Raw genomic sequence first — 12294 nt, forward strand, 5'->3', positions numbered from 1 at the left:
GTTTTGCTTGAAAATATGACACCACTGACAGTAGACTTTTAAATATTTATACCTTGGAGAACATTTATAAAAGTCTGTTTGTAGTGAATGGGCGGCACGGTGGTGCAGTAGGTTAGTGTCACAGTCACGCAGCTCCAGGGACCTGGAGGTTGTGGGATCGATTCCCGCTCTGGGTGACTGTCTGTGAGGAGTGTGGTGTGTTCTCTCTGTGTCGGCGTGGGTTTCCTCCGGGTGACTGTCTGTGAGAGGTGTGGTGTGTTCTCCCTGTGTCTGCGTGGGTTTCCTCCGGGTGACTGTCTGTGAGGAGTGTGGTGTGTTCTCCCTGTGTCTGCGTGGGTTTACTCCGGGTGACTGTCTGTGAGGAGTATGGTGTGTTCTCCTTGTGTCTGCGTGGGTTTCCTCTGGGTGCTCCGGTTTCCTCCCACAGTCCAAAAACACACATTGGTAGGTGGATTGGCAACTCGAAATTGTCCGTGAGTGTGTGACTGAATGTGTGTGTGTCTGTGTTGCCCTGTGAAGGACTGGCGCCCCCTCCAGGGTGTATTCCCACCTTGTGCCCAATGATTCCAGGTAGGCTCTGGACCCACCGCGACCCTGAACTGGATGAGGGTTACAGATAATGAATGAATGAATGTTTAGTGAACTTAAATGCAGCTGTCAAGTGGAAGTGAGGCTAAAACCCAGACAAAAGTCTATCTAAGTTTAAATATCTGGATAGATGTGAACAGGGTCTCAGTGGAAAATTGATTGAATTCAGACGTGAAAGCACTAATGAGGTCAGATACTAACGTTAGAGAATTAGTTGTGTGAGCTTTATATCCGACTTCCATTACTCTGTGTTGGTCATGGTGATCTTTGGCTCTTGTACAGTTGCTGAGTGTAGGTCGACAATTGTGTTAATCCTCTCTCTCTCTCTCTCTCTCTCTCTGTGTCAGGTTCCTGTGAGTATGGAGTGTGTGCGTGCTCTGATGAAGCTGACCTACTGTCCTCACTGTAGGGGTGTGGCCTCAGCCAAGCCCTGCTCCACCTACTGCCGGAACGTGATGAAGGGCTGTCTGGCCAATCAGGCGGATCTGGACACGGAGTGGAAGAACCTGGCAGGTGGGGGTCTCTGATACGTAAGACTCATGACTCGGGTTGAGACTCATTTGTAAGATAATGGACATCTGCAGGACTTCACAGACAAGCCTTGAGTTATTACTGTCATTTTGCTGCATGAGTTAAAGTGTGTGTATCTTGTAAATTCCTCAACTTCAAAGGAAATGTTGGATAAAGGATGTAGACGAGGGTGGTATCCATCAACAGAAGAGTTCTAGACTGAAACAATTAACTGAAAAAGCTGACCGTAAGTAAACATGTCAACAGACGATTGGCCTCCGAGGCAGATACCAACATCTTGTAACAAGGCTGAAGCTTCTTTCAGGGAATAAGTGGTGCATCGGTTATGTTCTGGCATCTTACTTAGTTTTCATTCCCACGTTAAATAATGCAGAAGTAACCTTCTAGCCGCTAGACACCAGATTTTACCTGTTGCACATGTTTTTACTTTTTCTTTTTTTAATTTCTTTTACCTTTTGTCTTAATAATTCAGATAAAATGCTCTGCATTGGATAGTTTTCAACTTAAAAATGTCAGTGTTTCCGTAAACATTTCAACAAATTACACAGGTCTATTACGATTGCTATTTTGTCGGTTACTACTTAGTATTTTGACCTGCATTTTGCGGTGACAGACATTTTGTGACCCTCCCCTCAACCCCCCACCTCCTTTAATAAGACAGAGAAACTGTTGAATCCAATATTGTGTGTATACAGCATCAATGAATGTTATGTTATAGACGTACACTGGTCGGCGACTGCACTGGACTTTATTGCACTTGTTTTATTGGAGGCTGTAATTTAGGAAAAAAAAATTAAAACTGTGCACAGAAAACAAAGCACAATTCACTCAAAGCTATGGAAAGTAAGAAAGCTGAGCCTCATCTTCAGAAGAGAATGTGCAGAAGAAGAAGATCTACAGCAAATTAACCCAGCTCTACCAGTTAAGAAATGTCTGCTGTTTAATCATCGCATAAAGTGCAGCGAACTGCAGCCGACACGGCAATACACACAAACCCTTCTGTATTAATAAATGCAGCATGTGCATTTTAGAGGGAACCAGAGGTTTAACTGCACTGATGTCTTCACTGAGAGTTTGGTGAAGGATGGTGATTGGTTGGTGGCTCTAGAAGACTAGTCAGATGTGTCATGGCATCAAACAACACCTACATCCAGCACTGCTTTGGGCCTGAATATCGCCTGACTGCCCTGGGACTATGTACATGACCCCCAGGATAAGAACCACTGGGATATTTAATTGACTGTGACTGTGTTTGTGTGTTTTGTAGATGCCATGTTACAGGTAGCTGATAGGCTGAACAAACCCTACAGTATGGACGCTGCACTTCTGTCTCTGCCCAGACGCATGGCAGAGGCTATTCTCTACATGCAGGACAACCTTAACGCTTTCAACAACAAGGTTCAAACTCACACACACACACACACACACACAAATATATATTCATCAATAATATGTGGTTCCTTCTGAAAACAGTGGACGAAGTTGAGAAATAAATTGCTAAAGGAAGCTGTATGACTTGGTTTTGGAGTACGCTTGATAGGATTAGGTGAAAAAAGATTGAAAAGTGTGGAAACACTGAATCATCTCTTTGCTTTGGTAGGAAATATCTCATGAAGTGAATATTAGATTTGCTCTAACTTTATTAAATATCTCCACTTCGTGAGAAGCTTTTACAATTTAAGTCTAATTGCCCTCCTCTTGCTTGGAAGGTATTAACTTAGTTTCCATATATGTGTTGACCTTAGTGTTCTCCCTGTTACTCTGTGGGTTTCCTCCGGGTGACTGTCTGTGAGGAGTGTGGTGTGTTCTCCCTGTGTCTGCGTGGGTTTCCTCCGTGCGACTGTCTGTGAGGAGTGTGGTGTGTTCTCCCTGTGTCTGCGTGGGTTTCCTCTGGGTGACTGTCTGTGAGGAGTGTGGTGTGTTCTCCCTGTGTCTGCGTGGGTTTCCTCCGTGCGACTGTCTGTGAGGAGTGTGGTGTGTTCTCCCTGTGTCTGCGTGGGTTTCCTCTGGGTGACTGTCTGTGAGGAGTGTGGTGTGTTCTCTCTGTGTCTGCGTGGGTTTCCTCCGGGTGACTGTCTGTGAGGAGTGTGGTGTGTTCTCCCTGTGTCTGTGTGGGTTTCCTCCGGGTGACTGTCTGTGAGGAGTGTGGTGTGTTCTCCCTGTGTCTGCGTGGGTTTCCTTCGGGTGACTGTCTGTGAGGAGTGTGGTGTGTTCTCCCTGTGTCTGCGTGGGTTTCCTCCGGGCGACTGTCTGTGAGGAGTGTGGTGTGTTCTCCCTGTGTCTGTGTGGGTTTCCTCCAGGTGACTGTCTGTGAGGAGTGTGGTGTGTTCTCCCTGTGTCTGCGTGGGTTTCCTCTGGGTGACTGTCTGTGAGGAGTGTGGTGTGTTCTCTCTGTGTCTGCGTGGGTTTCCTCCGGGTGACTGTCTGTGAGGAGTGTGGTGTGTTCTCCCCGTGTCCGCGTAGGTTTCCTCCAGGTGACTGTCTGTGAGGAGTGTGGTGTGTTCTCCCTGTGTCTGCGTGGGTTTCCTCCGGGCGACTGTCTGTGAGGAGTGTGGTGTGTTCTCCCTGTGTCTGCGTGGGTTTCCTTCGGGTGACTGTCTGTGAGGAGTGTGGTGTGTTCTCCCTGTGTCTGTGTGGGTTTCCTCCGGGTGCTCCGGTTTCACCCCACAGTCCAAAAACACACGTAGGTGGATTGGCGACTCATAAGTGTCCATAGGTGTGAGTGTGTGTGTGTTGCCCTGTGAAGGACTGGCGCCCCCTCCAGGGTGTGTTCCTGCCTTGCGTCCAATGATTCCAGGTAGGCTCTGGACCCACCACGACCCTGAACTGGATAAGGGTTACAGATAATGAATGAATGAATGAATGATCAGAAATAACATTATGACCACCCTCTTTATGTCTGCACTAACTATACATTCACTCCACCGATGATCACACAATTAATATCTGAAGTATATAAAACAATATATTTCAAATGTCACTGTTCTGTCAACAAATTTTTTTATTGCTGTTTCTCATTCGGTTAAATTTGATTTTTGCCAAAATTGTATCCAACAGTTGCTACCAAAAGAAAAAAAAAAATAGTGCCCTTGTGGGCAGAGCATGGAGAGGTCAATTGCAAATCCAAAATGAAGGTCAGTAATTTAATGAAGAATAGTCTTCTGTGTGTGAGCGTATCTTCTTGGACCCTCTAGCTGACTTGGCTGGAACTTTAGCTGACTGGGCTGCGTTGCCCATGGCCACCATTAAACCTGCACTATTATTGCCACTATTAAACACAATTAGCATCTATGAAATATTCATACTGCTTATGTAGAAATTATGGTAATAGTAAGGTACAAAAATAACAGCCTTACTCATAATTCTCCCCAAAGCCTGGGTAAAAATATTCCAGTGCCACAGGCTCCACAGTTTAGATTCAGGGTTTTTTGCGTTTGCGTTGAACTACATTTAAAATAATTATTATTTTACCACTCTTCCAACTCACACTATATTCTGTACTCATTATTTGCACTGTATTCAGTGTATACAAAAATGTTCAAAAGCTTTTTTTAACAGTGTATTGTAGATATGGCCACACCCACGAGAGTGACCCACTCTGTGGAACATAAACTGGTCCATTTAGGGACCATGAGTTGCACCTATATGTATATTAAATATTAATATGTAATGATTCCTTATTCATTAAATTCACTGATTATTAAACAGTGAAAGTAAATGATTGCTCCTTTTAAAGGTTTATTGATATTATTCGTATTCACTTAATAATACATGTCCTTGTTTAGGTCTTTCAGGCATGTGGTACCCCTCCAGAGAGCTCCAGTCCAGGGGAGCCTGTGAAGAGAGGTCAGAACCTCGCAGAGGAGGTCAGCGGTGCTGCAGGACCGAGGCTGGACAAACTGGTGAGTGAGTGTGTAAATGTAGATCCTAAAATGAATACATGAATTTTTAATATGCTATATAGAATATATAAAATAATAAAATATATAAAGCTAAAAGTCTCTCTCTCTCTCTCTCTCTCTCTCTCTCTCAGTTATCAGATGTCTCTAGGAAGCTGAGGGATATGATGCAGTACTGGGTTCAGTTGCCTAGTAAACTGTGTATTGATCGCGAGGCTAAAGCTGGTGATGAGGGCAAGTGCTGGAACGGCATGGCTGTGGACAGGTACCGTCTCCAGCACAACACACTCAAACACACCATTTGCCACAGAGAAGAACCATGGACACTTACTCTACACTTGTTCTGTGCTAAAGTTTCTACACTACTGCCAAAACGCTTTGTTGGATTTTTGTTGGATTTCCAAAAGCTTAAAAATAGAATTTCTGGCAAATATGGAATTTTTGGCAAATTCCCAAAGTTTTAGTTTTGTGTGTTTATTTCGTTAATTATTATTAATCTACATGGGACATTTTTATCTTGTGAATGTGCTGTCGGTCTGGGAGCAGCAGAGTTAACCTGTTGGAGAAATACACCAAGATTGGAAACTGCACAGCTTTACATTTGCTATAAGTTAATGTAATGTGGGGCGGCACGGTGGTGCAGGTGTTAGTGTCGCAGTCACGCATTCCCGATCCGCGTGACTGTCTGTGAGGAGTGTGGTGTGTTCTCCCCGTGTCCGTGTGGGTTTCCTTCGGGTGACTGTCTGTGAGGAGTGTGGTGTGTTCTCCCCGTGTCCGTGTGGGTTTCCTCCGGGTGACTGTCTGTGAGGAGTTGATGTGTTCTTCCTGTGTCCTTGTGGGTTTCCTCCGTGTGACTGTCTGTGAGGAGTGTGGTGTGTTCTCCCTGTATTTGCGTGGGTTTCCTCCGGGTGACTGTCTGTGAGGTGTGTGGTGTGTTCTCCCTGTGTCTGCGTGGGTTTCCTCCGGGTGACTGTCTGTGAGGAGTCTGGTGTGTTCTCTCTGTGTCTGTATGGGTTTCCTCCGGGTGCTCCGGTTTCCTCCCACAGTCCAAAAACACATGTTGGTAGGTGGATTGGCGACTTGAAATTGTCCGTAGGTGTGAGTGTGTGAGTAAATGTGTGAGTGTGTGTTGCCCTGTGAAGGACTGGCGCCCCCTCCAGGGTGTATTCCCACCTTGCACCCAATGATTCCAGGTAGGCTCTGGACACACCGCGACCCTGAACTGGATAAGGGTTACAGATAATGAATGAATGAATTAATAATGTAATGTGGGAAGCACAGTGCTGTTACATGTAGCATCACTACACTGTCAGAAGAACACAGGTACATTATAGTCACTAAAACAATAGGCACATGAAATGGAGCATGTGAAATCAATGTAATTAACAAATCTGCATTTAATATAGAATATGTCACAATATTCCCTATCTTAAGCTACCACCACACTGACAGTATTTCTGAGAGTACACCTCACATCTTCTCAGGTTCCTGGGTTCCATCCTTGCCTCCGTTCACAGCCTGTGGGAGTTGGTCAGGTTCTCACTGTGTCTCTGTGGTCTTAAAACACATGTTGTTAGGTGGTTTGGCTGCGTGAAATTGTCCACACATTAAACTGTGTGTCTGGGGCTCTGTCCGGGGTGTGTTCCTGCCTTTACCAAAAAATCCTTGTGTTCTTGACCCTCCGTGGCTCTGATCAGGATGAAAAAAAACCAAAAAGACATTTTACTCACCAATTATTAATAATTGTAATTAGCTAATGGCGAGTTTCCATGTTGCGTATCAGGTATCTTCCCGATGTGATGGGGGATGGCCTGGCCAGTCAGATCAACAACCCAGAGGTGGAGATCGACATCACCAAGCCAGATATGACCATAAGACAACAGATCATGCAGCTGAAAATTATGACCAATCGACTGAAGAACGCCATCAACGGCAACGATGTGGACTTCCAGGATGCCAGTGAGTGGAGAGTTTCCTTACATGGTTTTAACATTAATTGTATAAGTTGTTACTTTGGAAAACACTGTAAACTTTATAGCAAAACCAACATTTGTTGTGTTGTGTAACTCTGTAGAGATAGCAGTTCTGTTGCTCAACAGTCCAGTGCCTTGGGGTTTTCTAGCTCTAGCCAGTGCTTGGCATTGGGCATGGTGACTTTAGCCTCATGTGCAGCTGATTATTTATTATTATTATTTATTTATCTATCCACAATGGGTGCACCTCAGATAGTTGGGTTTACTTAATTAAAATTATGTCCAGAAATGTTTGGACACACAGTATAAGGTGCTTGTCCACTGCAGGGTACCTACTCTACTAGACTCTACTTGCTTTTTGGTCCCTGGTACTTTCCACTACAATGCCCACCACCCTCCCCCCAATGTAGTCAGTGGTATCAAAACAATCACAAAAATCTCTAAAAAGAAAAACAGCATGATTTGGCATTGTTGTAAGCATTGTTTATAAGTGAGTTCAGACAGATCAGTGTAGTTGGTTCGTTCTCTGTTGCACTGTCCAGCTCTCCCTGGGGTCTTTCTTCCACCAACAAATAAACATTGGTATGTCTTCCAAAGTCCACTGCATAATTTTAGGCGCATTGAACAGAGTAAATACTATGCAGTGGAATACGCCATTAGTGTATATGACCAGCATGGAGGTGGATAGTCCTTATAAGAACATGTATTATTATTATTATTATTATTATTATTATTATTATTATTATTATTATTCACTACAGCTGTATGCAGTAAATCTTGAATTTCACAGATTTACATTTTGTTCTATAAAGCTTTGTAAACACATTTGTGGTCCGAGCATGGGCAGTGTAGTTCTGATGATATTGTTCATTTTTCTCATGTATTTATTAAACTTAGGTGATGACATCAGCGGCTCTGGAAGTGGCTGCAGCGATGACCAGTGTGTCCATGGCCCCCGCATCATGATCCCCAGCACAAACAGACCTAAAAACTATCCAAACCCCCCAGAGAACAAGAAGGTGGTGAAAGGCCTGGGCAGCCGGAATGTGCCCTCTAGCGCCCCCTACCTGCTCGCACTTGCCACAGTCCTTCTGCGACGATAATCCACAGGCATTTCCACCAAGCGGGACTCAGTACGGGACAAGGGGACGGAGTGAGGAGGGGTGGGGAAATAAGGTGGGGTAGTTACTTTGCCAAAAAACGGTAAAAAAAAAAAAAAAAAGATCAAAACCAACGTATGAATCATACAAACTATTGCAGAAATGGAAACAATTGAATGGACTTTTTTTGTTTTGTTTTGTTTTTGGTCACTGTACAAAAAATATTCTTAGATTTCTGTTCTTTCTGTCTCTCTTCGAAGTATTCTGCACTCTTTAGAGCACTTCTTTTGCTGGTCTTTTTGAGGGGAAATCTACGAGCTGGTCATTCCTAGCTATAGAAGCGACTTTATATGTTATATATGAGTTTCCGCACCACAACAATAGCTTGTTTCCAATTTAGATTAATTTATTACAGCTGACATTATGACACCCAAAGCATTTAGACCTCCATTATACACCTAACCACATAGGTCCTATCAGTAATTAATATAGACAGAGATGGACAGAAAATGGCAATTTGGGTTTCCAAGCACTAGAAATTAGTTCAAATGGGTAGAAATGAGCGAAAAAGGCTGAACATAAATGAACATGCTTCTTTATGTTCTCTGTGTGTTCTCCAGCCAGGAGACCACATTCCTCTCCATCTCTCTTGTGCTTTTGATTGCTATACATTTTTTTCTCCATCCACAGCTTTGTGTCAAAACTTAATGGGCAGGTCTTGCAGAAAATACTACCTATATGTTACCATGGTTACCAGTGAAGATACTAACACAGCCATCAGTCACGTCACTGGCAAACGTTGAGAAGTTCATACACCAGCAGAAGAGGTCAAGAGAGACCTTTTCCACTGATTTTGAAATCTAAAAGATAGGAAACATGCAGGAAGGCGCATGCATGTGTGTGAGGTTTTTGTGATGAACAGGGCTACAACAACCATGAAATGTGGATGGAGAAAGCAAACAGGAGCATCTTTTGGACACAAACTCTGGACGATGATACAAGCTTCTGAAACGACTGTGGACCTAAAGGTTTCTGGTGGTAGAATCCCCTCCCAAATCTTAAATCTCTGTATACCTTCCCCTTTAGGAAATGTCTGATTGCGAGGATGCGGGAGGCGCTCTCGCTGCAATACAGGGCTTCAGAGATGGTGGAGTCTTAGAGCGAAGTCTAGACGTCTATAAATGACACTCTGTGAACAGTGAGGACAACGATTGTTAAGAGGGATATTAGAGCTATTGACTCTGGGATGGGTTTGTGTTTGTCTGCGTGACTGTGTGTGTGTGTGTGTGTGTGTGTCTGTGTGCGTATATGGAAGTGTGCGTCTGTGTATATTTGTGTAAGTGGATGTGTGTGGATGACTATCAGGATGTTGGAAGTGTGTGTGTGTGTGTGTGAGTCTCAGTGTGCCTGTCTAATTGGATATCTTTTCATCTGCGAGTGTATGGCAGCCATATGATGTGATGTGATGTGTGTGTGTGTGTGTGTGTGTGTGTGTGTATTTGGCTGTGTGTGTCTATGTATTTAACTATACAGTATGAGTGTTTGTTTAAATGGAAATGTGCCTGTTGTGTGTGTGTGTGTGTGCGTGTGTTTAACTATACTGTCATGTTAATGTTTAAAAGTGTGTATTTGTATCTGTACAGACATACAGATGTCTGACTACGAGGACATTTGCATGTTTAGAGCATGGACATGTAAAATGTGTGTGTGTGTGTGTGTGTGTGTATGTGTGTGTGTGACAGAATGAGGAGAGAGAAAGAAAATGAGTGGGAAACTCTAGTAATAAGTACTGCAGTGTGATAAACGCTCTGGTTGGCTAAATGCTTCAGTTTCAGTGCCTGTGACTGGACGCCCCTGTTCTGTGATGACCACAGAATGTGTGGTGGAGTTGTAGATGGTGTTCTAAAGTGTGCTCTCTCACTGAGCCTGTATACCAGAGTCTGCCATAGGGGGGCAGTGTGTAGACTCCAAGGGGAAAAAAAAAAAAAAAAACTTGCCTGAGGGGCCACTTGATGTGTCCTTGCTTTTCCCTGCTTCTATTAGTCATCTTTTATCCTATGGGACACATTCCAAGGCAGAGCAAAAGAAAAAAAAAAGACATGCCAAAACAATTCCCAACATCTCTGTTTCGGAGAATTTGCACAATCCCTGTCTCCCTCGCGTTGTCCCTTTCTTTGGACCTCAGGCTCGGCCCTTGGTCCCCTGCTCATTTACTTAGTCGGCTTAGAAAAACAAAATAATAATGCTGCACTTTTTCGGACGCGTGTGACCACTTGGTTGCCTGATACAAAACCTGATGCTAGTGAAAACACGGGAGCGACGACAGTAAAGTATTGTTCATCAGTGGGGACTGGCTGTTTGCCATGTTTGCTAATCCTTTGTAAACTGGTGGATATCTCTACAAGGGTTTAGTGGCACATCGGATCCTGAGATTAGCACCTTGGACAGTATAGTGGAGTTTAAGGTGGTTTCATCTTGAACTAACTTAAATTGGTCAGCACCCTGATTGGCATTTTAAGCCAAGTCCAGAGCCAGCTCCCTAGCCACGAGACTTCCGTGTTGTACGGACACCAGACCCAGAGTCCCAGGAACCCCTAAAGCACCCACTTTTAATATTGAATGTGGAGAGCAGTGATGAAATGTGTGAGAAAAGAAAGAGAAAATGAGGGAAAAAAGCAACATACAATACATTCTGATATATGCTTCATTTGTTTATTTTGTGTTTTTTTTTTCTTTTTCCAATAAACACCAATAGAGCGTTTGTGTTCATTAATTAGAGTGTGAAAAAGCGTCAAGAAACGTTGACGAAAAATTGTGTCAAAATTTGCTGTTGTATGTTCCTGGAAAACAAAAAATTCTTGTGTCAATTATATACATCATACTATTTTCAAGATGTCTGTGTCAAACTCATTTCATGTTCAAAGCATTGCCTGTTGAAGAAGACTCTCTGGAACAGCTACATATGAGCCTAAGGTGAGCGAGCTCATTGCAGGGTGTTGGCTGGATGGGTATAAAGGCCCCCAGGAACTGCGTGAGTAAGGCCCAATCCCACCTTTTATAGTTTTACACCCACCTCTTTGTTTCTGAGTGTCACCTTGCCTCTTGGAGTTAAAATGTATAGTGTTTGAAATCTGTGCATCTAAAAAAAATCTCAGTTTCAATGGCTATATAGCCCTAACACTTTGCTCTATCCTCTATCCCCAAAATAATTGAGACACCCCTACCCCTAAGCAAAATAGCGTGATTGGGGTAAGTAATCGGGCCAAGGGCTAAACAAAAGTCGCCATCCAAATACATCTGCAATGAATATGACTAATGCCTTTGATCCAGAACTTCATCCAGCATTAGTACTGGACTTCTCTTTACGTGGCTTTATGAACGGCAATCAAATTTTCACAGCAAATTTTAATGAAGTAAACCAAATACTGCAGGGAAAGTTCATAACATTCTCAATTTCTTACTGATTTAATGAGTTTCTCACAATCCACCACATCCCACATGCCCGGCAAGTGAGACTTAAAACAAACAACTGTAAGAATTAGCACTGGGTGGCATTACATGAGAGTACTTGCTGTAAACTACAGTGGTATCCCTGCTAGAAAAATAAGGAATTCCATGCTGGTCTATCCTGGTATATGTAGTTTGGTTGCTAGTTTAGCATCTCAGAGTATGACCGTGGTGGTTGACCAGCATACCTGCACCCTCAGGTTGTGTTATGCTGCACAACTCCACGGTCCCAGGACAGATTCCTGCCTTGAGTCTTTGCCTACAGTGAGTTTGGTGTGTTCTCTTCATGTCTGCTTGCATTTCCTTTGGGTGCTCTGGTTTTCCTCCCACAGTCCAAAAATGCATGCTAGTAGGCCAATTGGCTATGAGATATTGCCCACTAGTTTGAGTTTCTGAGGTACTGGAAGAGCATGTGTCAGTGCACCAGTGGTGCCAGTCCAAAGTTGGATGAGTGGAAGGATTGCCTCAGGAAGGGCATCTGGTGTGACACCTGTGCCAAGTATAATATTGTGGATTGTACCAATCTTTTGTGGCAACCCTTAGCAGGAGCAGACAATGACCAACAGAGAGGAGGAAGGTAAGTTTGTTAGGAAGCCAACCCTGTGCACACAGCAGCTTTGCTAGCACACACACACAACATGAGCAAAAACAAGCCCTTTGCTTGAACCCGTGTTAGAACTAGAACTGTACCTTCAG

The 12294-nt window shown here is 43.7% G+C and overlaps 1 protein-coding gene across 1 annotated transcript in view; it reads left to right on the top strand.

The window, feature by feature from the left end:
- The window catches only part of LOC136678562 (glypican-1-like), a 163641-nt gene extending 152651 nt beyond the window's left edge, over window positions 1–10990 (top strand). Inside the window, exons 3-8 of the mRNA XM_066656606.1 lie at window positions 936–1101; window positions 2387–2517; window positions 4905–5021; window positions 5153–5283; window positions 6802–6977; window positions 7889–10990. Coding sequence (XP_066512703.1) covers window positions 936–1101; window positions 2387–2517; window positions 4905–5021; window positions 5153–5283; window positions 6802–6977; window positions 7889–8094 — 927 coding nt within the window. The 3' untranslated portion in view covers window positions 8095–10990. The remainder of the gene's footprint in view (window positions 1–935; window positions 1102–2386; window positions 2518–4904; window positions 5022–5152; window positions 5284–6801; window positions 6978–7888) is intronic.
- Window positions 10991–12294: the final 1304 nt, after the last annotated feature.

The sequence above is a fragment of the Hoplias malabaricus genome, chromosome Y (assembly GCF_029633855.1).
Source record: "Hoplias malabaricus isolate fHopMal1 chromosome Y, fHopMal1.hap1, whole genome shotgun sequence".
Classification (NCBI taxonomy): domain Eukaryota; kingdom Metazoa; phylum Chordata; class Actinopteri; order Characiformes; family Erythrinidae; genus Hoplias; species Hoplias malabaricus.